Source organism: Nycticebus coucang, chromosome 2 (genome assembly GCF_027406575.1).
Source record: "Nycticebus coucang isolate mNycCou1 chromosome 2, mNycCou1.pri, whole genome shotgun sequence".
NCBI classification, from domain to species: domain Eukaryota; kingdom Metazoa; phylum Chordata; class Mammalia; order Primates; family Lorisidae; genus Nycticebus; species Nycticebus coucang.
The window spans coordinates 43,590,722-43,613,044 of NC_069781.1; the positions used below are offsets into that span (position 1 = coordinate 43,590,722).

At 38.8% G+C, this 22,323-nt stretch overlaps 1 protein-coding gene across 1 annotated transcript in view; it reads right to left on the reverse strand.

The window, feature by feature from the left end:
- Positions 1-22,323, reverse strand: part of LOC128596405 (phospholipid-transporting ATPase FetA-like) — a 197,627-nt gene that overhangs the window by 37,095 nt on the left and 138,209 nt on the right. The window contains exons 13-16 of the mRNA XM_053606048.1: positions 14,664-14,956; positions 12,556-12,599; positions 3,782-3,944; positions 793-981 (exon numbers count right to left, since the gene is read on the reverse strand). Of these exons, the coding sequence (XP_053462023.1) occupies positions 793-981; positions 3,782-3,944; positions 12,556-12,599; positions 14,664-14,956 (689 nt within the window). The remainder of the gene's footprint in view (positions 1-792; positions 982-3,781; positions 3,945-12,555; positions 12,600-14,663; positions 14,957-22,323) is intronic.

Sequence of the window (22,323 nt, forward strand, 5' to 3'; positions counted from 1 at the left end):
GCTAAGTACTCAGTGAGTACTTAGGAAGAATGATGTGGTAAGGTCTGGCAAGAGTGAGAGAGGCACTTACAGAACCAGTTCTCCCATGGTTCACTGTTACCTGTGGAAGACTGGATGTAGTGTTTCTCAATGCCAAGCCCCAGATCCAGGCTCACACCTATTATGGACCAAGGATCAAAAATGACCTTCTCTCTCTGTAGTCTGAAGGTCAAACTAATTGAGAGAGCAAGACAGTATGAATTTTCCCTATGCTGTCTGTACTCATTTCTTTTTTTTTTTTTCTTTTTTTTTTTTTTTGGCATTCTTTTTTTTTTATTTATTTATTTTTTTATTGTTGGGGATTCATTGAGGGTACAATAAGCCAGTTACACTGACTGCAATTGTTAGGCAAAGTCCCTCCTGCAATCATGTCCTGCCCCCATAAAGTGTGACACACACTAAGGCCCCACCCTCCTCCCTCCATCCCTCTATGTACTCATTTCTTATTCCATGTTCAGGTTTTATAAATTTTTCTCTGTCCTTATCTTGGCTTTGATGATGACAACAAGCCACCACCCAGGAACATTACAGAAGAAATTTAGCATATTAGCAAGTCCTCACATGTGCATAAGTGAAAAGTTAAAAGATATGTGACAGAGAAGTAGGAAGGGCTGTGTGTTTGTATTTGAGACACAGTGCCTGTGAGAAGGCATGTGAGTAGGGGAGAGCATTTGTCTGTAGTAAAAAGAGAAAGGTAACATATGAATGTATATGAAAGACAAAGAAAGGGAGAGGACTAAGAAGGGCACCCACCAATGACAGACATCCGCTTGCGCACGTTGTTGAAGTCCAAAATAGAAAGTAGTTGGTAGACCCTAGTTCGCCCCATTTCGACTACGGTGATTGTCTCAAATGTGCGGGAACGGAACACAAAGCCAAAGTTCCTGGCAGCAGTGACCAGGGCACCTTCATCTGGTGACTGAGCCTGGTACACCAGCGCACCTGACAGGAGAGAAGAGGGTAACCAGAGCCCACAGAGGTGAACAGGTGAAGCCTACCCAGAGGTGACACTGTCTTCTAAACACCTTATATGAAGATGAAGACCAGAAGTTTTTCAAAAAATACTTTGACGAGTCTGGCCTTAAAAGGCCAGGTTGCATAGAACTTGTCAGTCTCTTCTTTCCTTTATTTTCAACTAATTTCATAGGCCTGAGGTATATTAGTGAGGTACATGGTATATGCAGTGTACACAAACAAACAAAACAGGCAGTTATGTGTACTCTCCAAATTTAGTGGGTAAATGTGGGTAGCCTATTGAAAAATATGGGTTCCCGGACTCCACCAAATTTACTGGATCCATAATCACAATCTGGGAAAAGGAATTAAATGGAATTTAAAACACCTTTTTTATATTTTAATAGATTTGGGGTACAAGTTGGATTCTGTTGCACATATACATTGTATAATGGTAGAGTCAGAGCTTTTGGTATACCCATCACTCAAGTTGTGTACATTGTACCCCAGAGGTAATTTCCCACCCCTCTCTCCTCCCCCTTTGCCCTTGTAAGTCTTCAGTGTTTGTTATACCAAGAAACAGCATTTTTAACAAATCTCCTGGGGGATACTCATGCAGGTGGTCCTGTATCAGTACCCATGCTTGAGACTGACCATACTTTGATAAACACTGCTATAAGACAATAAGATCGATGGTTCATTAAACAATTAAATTTCAAAAAATTCATACATATTCATTCATACGTATGAACAAGTATTACCACCTTTGAAACTCATCCTTAGAAGCAAAATGACTCACTTTGTTGAATTAGTCTTTCTTTCTTTTCTTTTCTTTTCTTTTTTTTGAGACAGAGTCTCATTATGTCATCCTCAGTAGAGTGCCATGGAGTCACAGCTCACAGCAAGCTCAAACTCTTGGGCTTAAGGGATTCTCTTGTCTTAGCCTCCCAAGTAGCTGGGACTATAGGCGCCCACCACAATGCCCAGCTATTTTTTTGTTGTAGCTGTTATTATTGTTTGGGAGGCTTGGTTTGGGTTCGAACCCACCAGCCCCAGTGTATCTGGCCATTGCCTTAGCCACCGAGCTACGGGTGCTGAGCCTAAATTGGTTTTTCTTTTTTTTTTTTTTTTGTCATTTTTGGCTGGGGCTAGGTTTGAACCTGCCACCTCCGGCATATGGGACCGGCACCCTACTCCTTGAGCCACAGGTGCCGCCCCTGAATTGGTTTTTCAATCTGATATTATTCAAGATATTTCTGGAACTCCTCTGTTAGAATATTATCATAGTCTGAGGTATATTTTACATTATTTCTCTTTTGAAGGTCATTTTATTTTTATTTATTTATTGATTTACATATTTTTTGAAAGTTCAAAATTTCCCCAACTGTCAGCCCAGTGCCGTAGGACAGTGGTTACAGCGCCAGCCACATACACCGAGGGTGGTGAGTTTGAACCTGGCCTGGGCCAGCTAAAGAACTGCAACAACAAGAAGAACAAAATAGTGGGGCGTTGTGGCAAGCACCTGTAATCCCAGCTACTTGGGAGGCTGAGGCAAGAGAATTGCTTACCAGTGGTTCTCAATCTATGGGTCAGGACCCACAGGAACTGTATTAAAGTGCCGTGGCTTTAGGAAAGTTGAGAACCACTGGCTTAAGCCCAAGAGTTTGAGGTTGGTTGAGCTATGATGCAATGGCACTCTACTAAGGGTGACATAGTGAGACTCTGTCTCAAAAAAAAAAAATTTCCCTGTCAATTTGATTTTTAAAACAAGATGCATCACAGAGTCTTCTACTTGTGAATAAGGTAGGTAAGGAGTCTTATTTTAGGTCAGACATAAGATATGTCTACTAAATAACTGAGACTATTTTATTATCTTGTGTGTTTCCTACCCTGTCAAACAAAGAGGAGGACCACTTTAAATACTAGCAGAATTAGTTGGAATGGCAGATCCTGAGAAGTATGTGATTGGGGGGAGCTCCCAGGGTCCAGAGACATGAGATTTGGGTTCTTATCTCTGCCCTTATTAATTATAGGATTTTTAGGCAGGTAACTTCATCTCTTTTAGGTTCAGTTTCCTTCTTTGTAAAATTTTATTTCTTATTCTGCCTGTCTCAGAGGGCTGCCATGAAGACTGTAGGAGATAATACAAATGAAAGCAATTTGTAAAACTGTTATGTGATATACAAATATAAGGTGTCACTACTGGTATTATTAAGAGTACATTGGCATGAAAGAATGTAACTCATTTGGTTGCCTAAATTCTTGTTTTCTAAGAAAAACAAAGTCTTTAGTTTATAATCTTTCATGCCTCATTTTTGTTTCCCAAAAGGTTTGAATAAATTAATGGATGGCACAGCTATATTTGGTTACTAAAGAACTAGAACATGCAGTGATATCTAGACATTATGAAATGATAAGAAGTTGGAAACTCATCTTTCAGGAAGTCTTGTCAGAGATAATGAGGCTGATCTTGAGGACAAGTCAGATGGACTTGACAGAACATCACACAGTCTCAAGATTGGAAGTGCCCTAGATAGAACCAAGTTTGATTCCTATGCAATGAATGAATCTTCTTTTAAACCAGGAGTTATTTTGTATTTGCAAGTCTCCAGTGACTGGGAGCTCACTACTTACCTTAACTATCTATTTTATTTCTGCACAATGTTACCTCTTAGAAAGTTTTTTCTTAGATTAAGTCATTACAAATCATCTCAAACCATCCCTACCTCCAACCAGTCTAGATTCCATGACACATCCTCAGTCCATGAGGCCTTAGGCCTCTCCTCACCTTCTAGTTTTTCTTCTGACATCACGGTATGACATAATGAGAGTGAGAGGAAAAACAAGTGCACCCAGTGATCTCCTCCTTTCACTGCTTCTACCAAAGTCTTGTCATAAAATGAAAACTTAGGATCAGCCAGTTTGTTGTAGGAGAAGTCAATCATTTCTTTCTGGAATGCAAAAGCCAGAGCAAACTTCTCAGCGGCAATTTGACACTTTATAGGTCAATTCAGAGACAATTTCTGGAATGTGATAAGAACTCTCAGGAGGAGGGGAAGGGAAAAGCTAGGTGAAGGTCGTTGCAGCTCTGACCTGGACCAACCATTTATTTGGGCCAGAAAAGAGCCTTCCAATGGAGACAAGCTGAGCACTGCTTGGCAGACTCTTCTTGCATCCCTTTCACTCCGGCTGTTCTGAATGATTAATGCCAATCTTCAGACTCTATTCTTCCAAGTCCCAAATCCATGATAATCAAACCTGAGGGGTAATTGCCTCCTATCTGTGAGTAGGATCTGGAAATAGTCTTGTTTCTGGTTGTCCTTGGTCTGATTTTGGGAACTGAGAAGAGAATAGAGTCCCAGGTACAGTGATGTCCTATTGCACTATTTCTCTCTAGCCTCACAAGGGTTAGATGGGTTTAGATAGGAATATTGCAAGATAGAGACAAGGCCATATGAAGAGTTTCAGTACATGCTTCTTGTTCACATACTTAATTTTGCTTGACCTGCTTGGCACCTGTAGCTCAGTGGTTAGGGCAATGGCCACATTTACTGAGGCTGGTGGGTTTAAACCCAACCCAGGCCTGCTAAACAACAATGATAGCTGCAGCCACAAAATAGCCAGACATTGTGGTGGGCGCCTGAAGTCTCAGCTACTTGGGAGGCTGAGGCAAGAGAATCACTTAAGTCTGAGGTTGCTATGAGCTGTGACGCCATAGCACTCTACTGAGGGTGACATAGTGAGACTCTGTCTCAAAAAAAAAAAAATTGGTTTTTGCTTGACCTATCATCAGCATACCCAACCCTTTCTTCCTCTAACATTCATGGTCATGAATTTTGAGTTCCTAGTTTAGTCCTTGCCTTCATATTTGGACCTAATATCCACTAACTGTTTTCCTGACTATGCCTATGGCTCCTTTAGCCATTGACTCTCATTCTCCATTTTAGCTAGGCTGTTTGTAGCCAACTTGGGTAACTACTTTTTCTCGCTCAGCTTTGCCTACCCTGGAATGTGATGTTATTAACACATTTCTCCAGCCCTACCAGAACGCTCAAGGATTTTTCTCCAGTTCTCTGGATATGTGGTAGTACCTGAGCTGGGACCCTGTTTGTCAAGTGCAGACACAATTATCTTGATTGGTGCTATGTTGGAGAAAGAAACATTTGTAGTGAGCTATATTGGGTCTTTTCTATATCTTATTATTATTATTTTTTGAGACAAAGTCTCACTTTGTCACTCTCGGTAGACTGCTGTGGCGTCATAGCTCATAGCAAACTCAAACTCTTGGGCTCAAGTGATTCTCTTGTCTCAGCCTCCTGAATAGCTGGGACTACAGACTTCTGCCACAATGCCCAGCTATTTTTAGCAACACAGTCTCACTCTTGCTCAGAGTGGTCTCGAACCTGTGAGCGGCAATCCACCCGCCTCGGCCTCACAGAGTGCTAGGATTATAGGTGCGAGCCACCACGCCCAGCCTCTATATCTTATTTAGAGGGAATTTTGTCATAGCAGTGAGGAAGTATGGTGTAGAGCTAATCCCTAGACCTGGCCAGCCATGGAGTTATGAGCTCTGTGAAGTTCATAGGTTCAGTAATTTAAGATAACCCATCATATATATATATTCTGAGGCTTTTCTAGAAGTGGCCTTTTATGCTGGTACATTCATCGAAACTTTTAATAGAAGCTGGTGTATGGTGAGAGATAAGGCTGGAGAGGTAAGACATGAGCCAGATCCTGCATTACCATCTTATTTGCAATAGGGTGTCATAGCAATTTTTCATTGGAAGTGACACAATTATATTTGTTTGAGAGAAAGTCCTCAGGTAGCAGCATGGAGAACACACTACCCTGTTTCCCCGAAAAAAAGACATCCTCCTAAAATAAGACCTACTCACAGGAAAGATAAGCTGTCCCCTGAAAATAAGACCTAGCGCATCTTTGGGAGCACACCTTAAAATAAGACACTGTCTTATTTTCGGGGAAACAGGGTAGAACTAAAAAGATAAGAAACCGAGAGACCAATTAGGAGGCCATTCAATGATCATTGGAGAAATGATGAAGTAGTGACAATAAATATTAAAGGGATGGATTTGAAAATGCAGGGAGCTAGAACTGATAGGACATGGATACAAGTAGGGAGATCAGGAACAATTTTATATTTACTAAATGGGCTCTTGGGTAGACAGTGAGACCATTCAGTGAGACAGAATACCCAGCAGAAGGTTTTTGACAGATTGAATTGGAAATACCCAGAGGATATATAGGTAGCAATGAAAGCAGGCAGTTGCTTATAAGTTTTGAAGATCAAGAGAGAGATCCAAGCTAGTTTCTGATTTCCCCTTCTAGTAATGCCTGAGAACACTGAACCTAGCTGGCTACATGGCTGAGGCAGGGCTGGCTTGCAGTTACAGAACAGCATAACCTGAGAGGCAGCATTCATGGATAACTTTGAAATTGAAAGGCAAATAACCAGTTAAACAAGGCTGAAAGGCAAGTCTGGATGGAAACTGAGAATGAAGGATGAGAGAATTCAGAATAGAGGGTAGAAGGTGGCAACTTTTTGAGTTGCTGTGACATAGCTCTAGGATAGTTTTTATAGGTTGTCTTTAGCCTTGGCCATGGGTGGGAGCTATGAGTGGGAGCTATCAAGCTTTCCTTGGATATGTGGATTTTGGAGGTCATCAGTAAGTAAGTAGTAGTTAAAGGCACGTGAATACATGAGATTATTATCTGGGGGAGACTCTATAGATGGAGAAGAGGTCTAACAATGAGCCCTGGGGCAACATCAGTACCTTGTCAGTAAGACAAGGAGATGAGAAAAAGCAATCAGATGCGAAGAATAAAATGAGAAAAGAGTTGTTATTTTACCAGAAGCCAAGGAGCAAGAGAGCCTTAAGAAAAAATAGGGTGGCTCGGCACCTGTAGCACAGTGGTTATGGCACCAGCCACATACACCGAGGGTGGTGGGTTTGAACCTGGCCAGGGCCAGCTAAACAACAATGACAACTGCAACAAAAAATAGCCAGGCATTGTGGTGGGCACCTGTAGTCCCAGCTACATGGGAGGCTGAGGAATTGCTTGAGCCCAAGAGTTTGAGGTTGCTGTGAGCTGTGACACCATGGCACTCTACCAAGGGCAACAGTGAGACTCTGTCTCAACAAAAAACAAAAAACAAAACAAAACAAAAAAAAAGAAAAAGTAGGGTTTCAGAGTGTCAAAATCCACAGAGAATTTGGGTCAGGATTTAACAGGATAGTCACTAATAATGACCTTGACTAGGATAGTTTCAGTAGACAAGATAGGACAGAGAGATTACACAAAGCAGTTTGAAGAATGAATGAAAGGTGAGGAATTAAGAGACTACTGTAACTGTAATTGACCGTTTATTTCTATGGCTGCTCCTCTAGCCTGCCAACTCTGGAAACAGGGGTCGAGTCTGTTTCATTTTCTCTGAATCTTTAGTACTAACTTAGGGTCTAACACATGGCAGACCCTCAAAAAATATTTTAAACTGACTAATGGAAACAGATAATGGCTAGACGGGAATGTGGGAACAAGGAAAGGTTCTAAGTGCTTTCCAAAAATATGAATAAAAAGAGAATGTAAAAGATGTACCATTTAGTGGCTGTCTGGTTAATGGGCGATGGTTTAAAAGAACATTTACTTTATTTTAAATTAATACTTTCTTTTTTAGAACAATTTTAGATTTACCAAAAAATTGAGCAAAGAATACCAAAAGTTCCTGTATTACTTCCCCTTCCCTTCCACACTAGTTTCCCCTATGAACATCTTGCATTGGTATGACACATTTGTTAACAACTGATGAATCAATATTGATACATTATTATTAATTAAAGATCATAGTTTACATCAGGATTTACTCCTTGTGTTGTATAGTTTTAAGAGTTTGACAAATGCATGATGTCATGAATCCACTATGACAGTAGCATACAGAATAGTTTCACTGACTTAAAAATCCCCATTGCTCCATTGCTTTATCTCTCCCTACCCTCAACCCACAATCCCCTGGCAACTGTGGATCTTTTTCCTTTTACTATCTTTATAGTTCGTTTTTTTTTTTTTGAGACAGAGTCTCACTGTGCTGCCCTCAGTAGAGTGCTGTGGCATCAGAGCTCACAGCAACCTCAAACTCTTGGGCTTAAGCGATTCTCTTGCCTCAGTCTCCCAAGTAGCTGGAACCATAGGCGCCCACCACAATGCCTGCTATTTTTTGGTTGCAGTTGTCATTGTTGTTTTAGCAGACCTGGGCTGGGCTGGAACCCACTAGCCTGGTGTATGTGGCCGGTGCCCTACTCACTGAGCTATGGATGCTGAACCAATATCTTTATAGTTTTACCTTTTCTAGAATGTCACATATTTAAAATAAAAAAGTATGTAGCCTTTTGGATTGGCTTCTTTCACTTAGTAATGTGTGTGCTTGCCTGTCTATATTTCTATCCATTTATTTATTTATGAATGAGAGAGGGTCTCAAACTCTTGCTCTAGGCTATAGTGCAGTGGTGTAGCTTCAAATTCCTAGCCTCCTACCTTAGCCTCCTGAATAGCTAGGACTACAGGTGAGTACTACCACACCTGGCTAATTTAATTTTATTATATATTTAGAGATGGGGTTTCACTATGTTGTCTGCGCTGGTCTCAAACTCATGGCCTCAAATGATCTTCCTGTCTCAGTCTCTCAAAGTACTAGGATTACAGGTATGAGCTATTGTGACCAGGTGGCAATATGAATTTTTTATATATTTTTTCCTTTTTCCTTTAACCATCATTTCCAACAAAGAAATATGCATTTAAAGTTCAAGGACTTTGCCTGAAAAATGGATTTAATATAACCTGGATCTTTGTACCCTCAATAAATTCCCAAACAATTAAAAAAAAATAAAAACAAGAGGTAAAAATGAAAAAAATAAAGCTTCCCCTCACAATTTGGACTCTTGTGGTGTTAAAATAAATTTCTTCCATGGTTGTTTATTTTTTTGTGGCTTGATAGCTCACTTCTTTTTATTGTTGAATAATATTCTATTATATAGATATACTAATTTTTTAAATATTAATGGTTTTTTAAAGAAGGGAAAGATTAGAGCTTAGGGGAAAGAATTATATAAGGGGTTTCAGATATGTTTCAGATATGAAGAGAGAGAATATAGAACTGGCTGAGGTTCCTGAAGTAGGAAGGGATGGAATCTAGAATATGTAAGAGATTAGTATTGAAAGGTAAGTGACAGTTTTTGGGGGACTGAAAGAAGGGAGGTAAAAGTGTGTTCTGATACTCATCCACAGAAGGATATTTCGCAGACAGTTTAGATTTTTCTCAGTAAAGCAGAAGGTGAATCATCTGCTGCATAGGAGGAGCCCGGAGAATGTGCTAGAAGGCCTGTGAGTGGTGAATGTTTGGAAAAGCTGATATGAAAATAAAGTATGAAGTTGTTTACAAACAGGTAAAAAGCTTGCCCAAGTAGCACTGGGGCCCAGGAGAGGGTGGAGTCTCTGAATGTGTAATAGTTTTGTAATCTCCAAAATAGTGTTCCACATTCTGAGATTTAAAACAGTGCAGGATAGATGGTTTGGTTAATGCAGAGTTGAGATTTGATGGTGATTAAACAGGTCAAAAAAAAAAAAAAGAAAAAGAGGACTAGGAAGGCATTGAGGATTTTTACAATCTGGGGTTACAAATAGGCAAGCTAGGAAAGGGAAGGAAGTAAAGTCATGAGGAACCGATAGACTGGAGAAAAAGGAAAGCCTATGGTTTGTAAATCCTCATGAATAAAAGACCAGGCATACTTTTTAAAATTTTAATTACAAGTACTGAGCTAAGTACTGTGAAAGATAGAGGAATGAGGTTGTGATCAGAGATCATGGCAAGGTAGTTTATAATTTCAGAGTAATACAATTCTGGTGACATGAAGATGAATTATATAGGTTTTTTTTTCTTCTTTAGTACAAGTGGTCATCTGAAAGAGTCTCTCAGATACTTGAAAGAGTCCATAGTAATTATCCAGAAAGATGCCAATACCTCCCAAAATGATAGAAGTGATTGAGTGGAGAGGGAGAATACAAGGTAAGTTTCAAAGTCTTTGTGAATGAGGGGGAAGAAGCTACAAGATCCATAGATGTTGACAACCCGGACAGTTAAAGATGAGTATAACTCAAAGTCAAAAGCATCACAGGAAGAAAGACTGTATAAAGGAGAAAAAGTGATGGCTTAAAAGTGGCACATATTAATGAAGACAATACCTTTGGGCTTATGATATGCCAAGAAAAGGGAAGTTCTCAGGGAAAGCTGTGTTTCTTTTTTCTTTTCTTTTCTTTTTAGAGACAGAGTCTCACTTTGTCGCCCTCAGTAGAGTTCTGTGGTGTCACAGCTCACAGCAACCTCCAGCTCTTGCACTTAGGCGATTCTCATGCCTCAGCCTCCCAAGTAGCTGGGACCACAGGCACCCGCCATGACGCCCGGCTATTTTTTTGTTGCAGTGGCTGGGGCAGGGTTCGAATCTGCCACTCTCGGTATATGGGGCCGGTGCCCTACTCACTGAGCCACAGGTGCTGCCTGGACTGCAATTAAGGCAGGGAGAAAAGAGCAATTTTATGAAGGGATAGCTGCTATAGGTAAGTAAGTTTACAAGAGAAGAAAGATTCCAATGATTTAGTGAAAAATATGTTATGGTTAATCAGCAGTGAAAAGGAGAGAAAGAGGAAAGAAATTCCAGGGGGAATTTACTCCATAGAACTATAACTTCATTTATATTTCTAAAGTCATTATCAGAGTTCTAGAAGATGATTTAGGGTAAAACATTGATTTTCCTTCCCCTTTTCAATCTCTTTGGATGGATGGGGTGAAGGAGTCAGTTTGGTACATAAGTCAAGTGGCTATGGGTTTTGAGGTGGGTCTAGCAGGACAGGGATAGGGGTAGGGTGAGGAGTATGCTGAAAGCAATGGAGGAAGCCTTATGAAAGGATGTGTTAAAATCAAATCCATAAACAAAAGCTGAGCTCCAATACTAGAGCAATCAGTGAAATAAGCTAGGAAGAAAGAATAGAATAGTAAAATATTTTTATAATTATGTGGGTAAGGACTGTTAAATCTGTCACAAATCCTGAAATTATAAAGGTAAACAGATTCAATTACAGAAGCTAAAAACTTCTACACACAAAAAATTAAAAAAAAAAATTAAAAACCAAAAGACAAAATGGGGAAAATAACTGTAACATATGTGTCAAAGGAAGAGTTGATATTTCTACTATATAAAGAACATTTTCCAATTAGAAAAACAGCAATGAACATAAACAGATAATTCACAAAATAAGTATATGGGAAATAAAGTGACTGGGAAGGCAAAGGAAAATAAGCACATTAAAAACTATTAAACCTAATTAGTAATCAAAGAAAGGCAAATTAAATAATGAAATATTATTTTTTGCCAATTATATTTCCACAGATTAAAAAATGGTTATTACCCAGTGCTGACAAGGATATGGGGGAAAAGGAATGGTATTTTTTTTCTGGTGGGATTATAAAATTATGCAAATCTATCTGAAGGCAATATGGCAATATTAAGCGCATTAAAAATGTGGCTACCCTTTGACCAATCAATTTCACTTCTAGGATTTTATCCTAAGAAAATAATTGTCAGAAAATTAAACAAAATGTATGTAGCAGGATGATTACCAAAATTCTATTTGTAATAATAGCAAAAGAAAATGGAATAAAAATAAAGTATTGGTTAAATTAATTAAGGTTTAATGATAAAACTGAATACTAAACACCCATTCAAAATGATGACGTAGACCTAGATTTACTGCCACGGGAAGGTGACCACAATATAGTGTCAAGTGAACAACAGGAAGTTGAAAATATAGCATGAACAATGATTTTATCCCCCCATCTAGATCTGGATATACATACATGTGTGTATATATGCCTATGAAAAACAGCTGAAGGATATAACCCCAAATTTAACATTGGATATCTAAATGGGATTGAATAATTTTGAGTTTCTTCTTCACACATTTATGTCTCATTTGATTTTCTTACATGAATTATTATTATTTATTTATTTATTTATTTTTTTTTAGAGACAGAGTCTCACTTTGTCACCTTCGGTAGAGTGTCGTGACATCACAGCTTACAGCAACCTCCAGCTCTTGGGCTTAGGTGATTCTCTTGCCTCAGCCTCCCGAGTAGCTGGGACAACAGGCACCCGCCACAATGCCTGGCTATTTTTTTGTTGCAGTTTGGCTGGGGCAGGGTTTGAACCTGCCACCATTGGTATATGGGGCTGGCGCCCTACTCATTAAGCCACAGGCGTCGTCCAACATGGATAATATTTTAAAGAGAAAAAAGCCAACAAAACTATTTTCATTAAAAAAAAAAACCCCAAGTCCCCTCAAATAAACACAGGAAATTTACCATATACAGTCTGATATTGTGGGGTCAGTAAGCTCTAATATTTCAGGGGCTAAGGAATCCTAGTTTGTATTAAATAAAGATGCTTCTCTGCAGCACAGCCTTACTCTCCGTTCACATGAACTTCCCTAATCACTTACCTCAGAGACTGTCACCTTCTGCCCATTCTTGTCATAGACATCACCTGGTGGTAAGCAAACAGAGAAGAGACTTGGCCAGAGTTTTAATGGAGGGTTTAAATTTTTTTTATTCTGGTAAAATATATATAACATAAACCTATATTTTAACCATTTAAATGTAAAATTCTGTGACAGTAATTACATTCCCAATGTTGTGCAACAATCACTATTTATTTCCAATAATTTTTCAGCACAGAAATTTCCCATTTTTTTCTATCTCCCTAGTAGCCTCTTATCTACTTTCTGTTTGTATGAATTTGCCTATACTGGATAACTCACATAAGTGGAATCATAAAATATACGTCCTTTTATGTCTGGCTTATTTCATTCAGCATAATGTTTTCAAGGTTCATCCATGCTGTAGCATGTATCATACTTCATTACTTTTAGTGGGCAAATAATATTCCATTGTATCTATATTTGCCACATTTTGTTTATCCATTTGGTGATAGATACACAGGTTATTTCCACCTTTGGGCTATTGTAAATAACTACAATGAACATTGGCATAGATGTACCTGTTCGAGTTTCTGTTTTCAAATTTGGTAGGTATATATGGAGAACTGAACTGCTGAGTCACATGGTAATTAAAATAAGGGGTTTTAAAAGCTTATTTCTTCTGATTCTTTCATCCTATACTTGCAGTCAAACTGTCTCAAACCTCCTCAGTGCCCCAGTAAGCTTATTTCCCTAAGCCAGTGGTAAGACAAGGTCTGCTTGGGACTCAGCTCTTATCCCTTACATGAGAGTAAGAAGACGCTGGAGTTTAGTCACTGAATCTATGGGAGACTTCACACCTCAAGGAATCCCTCCAAACTAAAAATTTACTTAGAAGCGATGTGAGAATAGTTCTAGAGTGTTTGGGATTCTTGAACGGTAGGTAGTATGTACAGACAGTGTTGGGGGTTGTAAAAGACAGGTCTGTTATGAAGCACAGAATCACCACGACCCTGTTCAACCTTACCAGGTATACAGTCATATCTTACAATGAGCCAGAGAATTAAGATCCTCACTCAAACAACTCATCCAAAAATAAGGCTTCAGAGTTTATACATGTGAAAACTTGTTTGGCAAGGTAATAGGAAAGTATTAGAGTACTATAGCTTTTAAAACAAAATTTAAAATGTTAATTTTTTTTATTGAGGTGAAACGACATATAATTAACCATTTTAAAGTGTACAGTTTAGGGGCATTTAGTGCAATCATAATGTTGTACAACTATCACCTCTCTCAAGTTTCAAAACTTTCTCAATGTCCCAGAATAATATCCCACATGCTCTGGCTTTTTAGATGTAATCGCCTCCCTCAGAATAGGTTGGGGATGGGTATGAATGTTCATACACATGAGAACTTAACTCTGTCACTCATGTCTCTGTCTTGCTTATGCTTGAGACATAAGATAAATAAGCAATTGTGCCTGAGAGATACTGATCAAACTCTGACTACCTTTTGATGGTTTCTCTCTTCATTATTTATTGTTCTAAGGGGGAATCAGGAGATTAGCAGCTTCAGTAATAAGATGACTGCTCTGACTTATTTTGAATGAATTTTTATTTTTAATTGACAAATAGTTATATGTATTTATGGGCACAATATGATGTTTTCATATCTGTATACATTGTGGAATGATTATATGTGTATCAAGCTAATTAACATATCACTCACCTCATACTCATAATATTCTATAGTGAGAACGTTTAAAATCTACTTTTCAGGCAATTTTGAAATATACACTGATTATTATGTATGGTCAACATGCTATGCAATAGATTTCAAAAACACATTCCTTCTATCTAACTGAGGCTTTGTACCTTTTAACCAACATCTATCTAATGTAATATGACAGTGAACTGAGCATATGATTTTTCCTTGAGACACTGGGAACTCCTTGAGGCAGAGACTAAATCTTGCACATGTTAATACTCTCAAGGTCTAACAAAATGGATTGAATTTATAAGGTGCCAAATAAATGCTTTTTTGGTTAGAATTGAATGGGCTGAGTGTTCTTTGTTGGTGAATAGACAGGGTGGGTGGTGAGAATAGGAGGTAAATGTGAATTCCAGAGGCTTATAGATTTAGAGTTAGATCATTCTTGAAAAACAAGCTGCAAAGAATTTCCCCAGGACTTGAGGAAAGCAGGAAGACATGCATACCATAGAGTTTCCCATTAATAGAACATTTGCTGAAAATCATGATGTTCTGAGTCAGAGTCCCTGTTTTGTCAGAGAACACATATTGGACCTGGCCAAGTTCTTCATTAAGGGTGGTGGTACGAGCCTGTGCTGGTGTGTTCCTTGGTTCATAAAACATCTTCTGATCCCAGTTGATATAGAAACTGTTGCCCAATCGTATTATTTCAATACTAAAGAGAAAGCAAAAAAAAGAATGGTCTTGGGTCAGAACAGAACGAGCAAATATATCATCCTGGTTTCCTTCTTATCAGGCCTATTGTAGATCTGGGGCAGCATCTGAAAATCAGAGTATCTTCCTTGGGAACCTACCCTCCTGAAGGACCTTTCCCACCAGCCACACCATGGTAATTCTGTGGTAATTCTGACTTTGACCATTATATTGCAAGGCTTTGCCACCTGGACCGTAGGGATACATGATTAACTTCTGTGAGTCATATCCTCCTTTAATTCTTCTTTTTCCAAAACATGTCCAGGAAAAATTACAATTTTTGAACTTCTGCAGTAACGCAAGATCTGATGGAATAATACCTAACTTATAAAAGGTTATATTGGCTCCATTTACTATTACTGTTGTCACATGGAGAAGACAGAGAAACTTGACACCAGAATTTTTTTTTATTAAAACATTTTTCTTTTAATTGTTGAGGATTCATTGAGGGTACAGAGAACCAGGTTATATTGATTGCATTTGTTAAGTAAAGTCCCTCTTGTAACTGTGTCCTACTTCCAAGAGGTGTGTCACACACCGTGACCCCCACCCACCCTCTCTCCACTCCCCCCTTTCCCACCCCCCACCATGTACTAGGTCATCAATTGTCCTCATATCAGAATTGAGTACACTGGATTCCTGCATCTCCATTCTTGTGATGCTTTACTAAGGAGAATGTGTTTCAACTCCATCCAGGTTAATACAAAAGATGTAAAGTTTCCATCTTTTTTAGTGGCTGAATGATATTCCATGTTATACATATACCATGGCTTGTTAATCCATTTCTGGAGTGGTGGGCATTTAGGTTGTTTCCACAGTTTGGTGATTGTAAATTGAACTGTGATAAATAGTCTAGTGCAAATGTCCTTATGGTAAAAGGATTTTTTTTCTTCTGGGTAGATGTCCTATAATGGGATTGCAGGATCAAATGTAAGGTCTAGTTTGAGTTCTTTGAGGGTTCTCCATACTTCTGTCCAAAAAAGGTTGTATTAGTTTGCAGTCCTACCAGCAGTGTAAAAGTGTTTGTTCCCTTCTCTCCACATCCACATCAGCATCTGTAGTTTTGAGATTTTGTGATGTGGGCCATTCTCACTGGGGTTAGGTGGTATCTTAGGGTGGTTGTGATTTGCATTTAACTGGTAATTAGAGACAATGAGCATTTTTTCATATGTTTGTTAGCCATTTGTCTATGTTCCTCCAAGAAGGTTCTGTTCATATCTCTTGTCCTGTGGTAGATGAGACTGTTTGCTCTTTTTTTGTTGACTAATTTGAGTTCTCTGTACTTTCTAGTTATCAACTCTTTGTCAGATTCATACCATGCAAATATCTTTTCCCATTTGAAGGCTGTATTTTTGCTTTTATTGTTGTCTCCTTACTTGTACAGAAGCTGTTCAATTAAATTAAGTCCCATTTATTTTTTTTGTTGTTGCAATTGTCATCGGCGTCTTCTTCATAAAGTCTTTCCCCATTCTAATAACTTCAAATGTTTTTCCCACAGATTCACGGATTTTTATTGTTTCATGCCTTAGATTTAGATCTTTTATCCATCATGATTCAATTTGAGTGAGTGGAGAAATGTGCGGGTCTAGTTTTGGTCTTTTACATGTGGTTATCCAGACGTCTCAGTACCATTTATTGAATACGGATTCTTTTCCCTATTCAACATATAACAGTATGTTCTTGTTTGGTTTATCAAAGATTAGGTGAATGTAAGATGTTCATTTCATTTCCTCATTTTCTATTTGGTTCCAGATGTCTATGTCTCTGTTTTTGTGCCAATTCCATGCTGTTTGATCTTGCAGTACAGCCTAAAGTCTGGTTGGCTGATGCCCTGGCTTTTTTTTTTTTTTTTTTTTTTTATTGTTAAATCATAGCTGTGTACATTAGTTCAATCGCCTGTACCTGTTCTAAGATGCACCATAGATGTGGCCCCACCCATTACCCTCTCTCCACCAAAACCTTCCCCCTCCCTTCCCCTTCCTTGGCCCTTTCCCCATAGTCTTGTGCTATAGTTGGGTTAGTCTTCATGTGAAAGCTATAATTTAGCTTCATAGTAGGGCTGAGTACATTGGATACTTTTTCTTCCATTCCTGAGATACTTTGCTAAGAATATGTTCCAGCTCCATCCATGTAAACATGAAAGAGGTAAAGTCTCCATCTTTCTTTAAGGCTGCATAGTATTCCATGGTATACATGTACCACAATTTGCTGGGTCGTGGGTCAATGGGCACTTGGGCTTCTTCCATGACCTAGCAATTATGAATTGGGCTGCAATAAACATTCTGGTACAAATGTCTTTGTTATATTGTGACTTTTGGTCTTCTGGGTATAAACCTAGTAAAGGAATTATAGGATCGAATGGCAGGTCTATTTTTAGGTCTCTAAGTATTCTCCAAACATCCTTCCAGAAGGAACGTATTAGTGGGCATTCCCACCAGCAGTGTAGAAGTGTGCCCTTTCCTCCACATCCACGCCAACATTTCTGGTTTTGGGATTTTGTTATGTGGGCTACTCTTACTGGGGTTAGGTGATATCTCAGAGTAGTTTTGATCTGCATTTCTCTGATGATTAAGGATGATGAGCTTTTTTTCATGTGTTTGTAGATCTTGCGTTGGTCTTCTTCAGAGAAGTTTCTCTTCAAGTCCCTTACCCACCCTGAGATGGGGGTCGCGTGTTCTTTTCTTGTTAATACGTTTGAGTTCTCTGTGGATTCTGGTTATTAGACCTTTATCAGAGGTATAACCTGCAAATATTTTCTCCCATTCTGAGGGCTGTCTCCTTGCTTTACTCACTATGTTCTTGGCTGTGCAGAAGCTTTTTAGTTTGATCAGGTCCCAGTAGTGTATTTTTGATACTGCTTTAATTGCCTGGGGAGTCCTCCTCATAAAATATTCACCCAGGCCGATTCCTTCAAGAGTTTTCCCTGCACTTTCTTCAAGTATTTTTATAGTTTCATGTCTTAAGTTTAAATCTTTAATCCAGTGAGAGTCTATCTTAGTTAATGGTGAAAGGTGTGGGTCCAGTTTCGATCTTCTACAGGTTGCCAGCCAGTTCACCCAGCACCATTTGTTAAATAGGAATCTTTTCCCCACTGAATGTTTTTAATTGGCTTGTCAAAGATCAAATAACGGTAAGTAGCTGGATCCATCTCTTGGTTCTCTATTCTGTTCCAGACATCTACTTCTCTGCTTTTGTGCCAGGGCCATGCTGTTTTGATCAATATGGATTTATAGTACAGTCTCAGGTCTGGTAGTGTGATTCCTCCTGCTTTGTTTTTATTGCTCAGTAATGTTTTGGCTATTCGAGGTTTTTTCTGATTCCATATAAAATGAAGTATTATTTTTTCAAGATCTTTAAAGTATGACAATGGAGCTTTAATAGGAATTGCATTAAAGATATATATTGCTTTGGGCAGTATGGACATTTTAACAATGTTGATTCTTCCCAGCCATGAGCATGGTATGTTTTTCCATCTGTTAACATCTACGGCTATTTCTTTTCTTAGAGTTTCATAGTTCTCTTTGTAGAGATCTTTCATGTTCTTTGCTAGGTATACTCCCAAATATTTCATCTTCTTTGGCACTACTGTGAAAGGAATAGAGTCCTTGACTGTTTGTTCGGCTTGGTTATTGTTGGTATATATAAAGGCTACAGATTTATGGGTGTTGATTTTGTAGCCTGAGACATTGCTATATTCCTTGATCACTTCTAAAAGTTTTGTAGTAGAATCCCTAGTGTTTTCCAGATATACGATCATATCATCTGCGAAGAGTGAAAGTTTGATCTCTTCTGACCCTATGTGGATACCCTTGATCGCCTTTTCTTCTCTAATTGCAATGGCTAAAACTTTCATTACAATGTTAAAGAGCAATGGAGACAATGGACAACCTTGCCTGGTTCCTGATTTAAGTGGAAATGATTTCAATTTAACTCCATTCAGTATGATATTGGCTGCGGGTTTGCTGTAGATGGCCTCTATTAGTTTAAGAAATGTCCCTTCTATACCAATTTTCTTCAGTGCTCTGATCATGAAGGGATGCTGGATATTATCAAAAGCTTTGTCTGCATCAATTGAAAGAATCATATGGTCTTTATTTTTAAGTTTGTTTATGTGTTGAATTACATTTATAGATTTACGTATATTGAACCAGCCTTGAGACCCTGGGATAAATCCTACTTGGTCATGGCGTATAATTTTTTTGATGTGTTGTTGGATTCTGTTTGTTAGGATCTTATTGAGTATTTTAGCATCTATATTCATTAGTGATATTGGTCTATAATTTTCTTTTCTTGTTGGGTCTTTCCCTGGTTTGGGGATCAAGGTGATGTTTGCTTTGTAGAATGTGTTGGGTAATATTCCTTCTTTGTCTATATTTTGGAAGAGGTTTAGTAATATAGGTACTAGTTCTTCTTTAAAGGTTTGGTAGAATTCTGACGTAAAGCCATCTGGTCCTGGGCTTTTCTTTTTAGGGAGATTTTGTATAGTTGATGCTATTTCAGAACTTGATATAGGCCTGTTCAACATTTCCACTTTGTTCTGGCTAAGTCTTGGTAGGTGGCATGCTTCTAGGTATTGGTCGATTTCTTTCAGATTTTCATATTTGTGAGAGTAGAGTTTCTTGTAGTATTCGTTAAGGATTTTTTGAATTTCTGAGGGGTCTGTTGCTATTTCATCATTACCATTTCTGATTGATGAAATTAGAGATTTTACTCTTTTTTTCCTGGTTAGGTTGGCCAAAGGTTTATCTATTTTATTGATCTTTTCAAAAAACCAGCTTTTGGATTTATTAATCTGTTGAATAGTTCTTTTGTTTTCAATTTCATTTAATTCTGCTCTGATTTTGGTTATTTCTTTTCTTCTGCTGCATTTGGGGTTGAAGTGTTCTTCTTTCTCCAGTTGCTTGAGATGTTCCATTAAGTTATTGACTTCCTCTCTTTCCGTTTTCTTGAGGAAGGCTTGCAGTGCTATAAATTTCCCTCTTAGGACTGCCTTTGCAGTATCCCAGAGGTTCTGGTAATTCGTGTCTTGATTGTTGTTTTGTTCCAAAAATATGGTGATTTCGTTCTTAATCTTGTCTATAACCCATGTATTCTTCAGCATAAGGTTGTTTAGCTTCCATGTTTTTGTATGGGTATGCAGGTTCCTGTTGTTATTGAGTTCAACTTTTATTCCATGATGGTCTGAGAAGATGCAAGGAATAATTTCTATTTTTTTAAATTTGCTGAGGTTAGATTTGTGGCCTAGGATGTGGTCAATTTTGGAGTATGTTCCATGGGCTGATGAGAAGAATGTGTATTCAGTTTTTTTGGGATGAAATGTTCTGTAGATGTCTGTTACGTCCTGATGTTGAATGGTTGAGTTTAAATCTAAAATTTCTTTGCTTAGCTTCTTTTAGGAGGACCTATCCAGGACTGCTAACGGGGTGTTAAAATCTCCAACTACTATGGAAGTGGAGGAAATCGAGTTGCTCATGTCTGTTAGAGTTTCTCTTATAAATTGAGGTGCGTTGTGGTTGGGTGCATAAATATTAATAATTGAGATCTCATCATATTGAGTATTACCTTTAACAAATATGAAGTGTCCATCCTTATCCTTAATTATTTTGGTTGGTTTAAAGCCTATTGTGTCTGCGAACAGGATTGCAACGCCTTCTTTTCTCTGCTTTACATTTGCCTGGAATATAGATGACCATCCCTTCACCTTGAGTCTATATCTGTCTTTTAATGTAAGATGCGATTCTTGGATGCAGCAGATATCTGGCTTGAGTTTTTGTATCCAGTCCACCAACCTATGCCTCTTTAGAGGACAATTTAAACCATTCACATTAATTGAAAGTATTGATAAGCCTTTCGAGAGACCGGTGGACATTTTTAATCATTTTGCAACTGTGGAAGTTGGAATTTGATCAAAAATTTTTTGGGTGGGTTTACTTTTGTGGTGGAGAATTACACTGGAGAATTTATGGAGGATAGGTCTAAGAATGTCCTGGAGAGCTGGTTTAGTTGTGGCAAATTTCTTCAACATGTGAATTTCACTGAAGTATTTAATTTCTCCGTCATAAATGAAGCTCAGTTTAGCTGGGTACAGGATCCCGGGTTGAAAGTTATTTTGTTTTAGGAGATTAAAAGTCAATGACCATCCTCTTCTAGCTTGAAAGGTTTCAGCAGAGAGATCTGCAGTTATTCTGATATTTTCCCCCTTGTAGGTAATGGTTTTCTTTCGTCTGGCAGCTTTCAGAATTTTCTCTTTCATATTAAGTTTAGTGAAATTGATTATGATGTGTCTGGGGGATGTCTTATTTGGGTTGAGTCATGCTGGAGTTCTGAAACTGTCTGCTATCTGAATTTTGGAATCTCTTGGCATGTCTGGAAAGTTCTCCTTCATAATCTCATGGAGAAGAGACTCTGTGCCTTGTGAAGCCACTTTGTCACTTTCAGGGATCCCTATAAGATGAATATTGGTTTTCTTCAAATTATTCGAGAGCTCTCTGAGAGAATGGTCTGTTTTTGCTCTCCATTTCTCTTCTTCTTTGAGGGTTTGGGAGCGTTCGAAAGCTTTGTCTTCAATGTCAGAAATCCTTTCTTCTGCTTGCTCCATTCTGTTACTGAGGGATTCTACTCTGTTTTTCAGATCTTTGAGGGCTGCAACTTCTTGTCTCAATGTGTTGAAATCTTTGGTCATTTGGTCTTTGAATCTGTTGAATTCTTGAGATAACTTTTGGAGTTCTAATTCAATCTTATTTGCTATCCAGATCCTGATTCAATTTCTGACATCTCAGCTATTTGTTTGTGCATGGGGTCTTGTGCTGTTTCTCCCCCATTGATCCTTGGGGGAGTTGATCTACTCTGATTATTCATATTGCCAGAGTTTTTCTGTTGATTTCACCTCATGACTGTTTTTCACCGTTGCCTCTGGCTGTCCTCAGAGTTGGGGAGGTGTCTCTCCAAGATTAGACCCCAGCGGGATCACTCTATTGTTGCTGGATCTTTGTAGGGAATGACCCTGTGTAGTTCCTCTGGGGCTGATCTAGCTAGGGAGTTCTGGTTGTGGAAGCAGCTCCAGTTTGTGACACACCCGGATCCAGCAACAGGGCTGGGGGTGGTGCGCACGATTCTGGGAGTGCCAGGCGCCCAGTGACTTTGGCACAGAGAGCCCAAGGCTCAAGCAGTCTCTGGCCAGGAGAAGAGCTGTGCACAGAGGCAGGGAGGGCTCCAAAGGGCACACAGCTACCAGAGTCCCTGTCCAGATGAACGGGCTAGTGTGGAAGCTGGGAGGACACAGGAGGGAGGACGCAGGGTTGCGTGGCTCCTGCAATTCCTGGTCAGGGA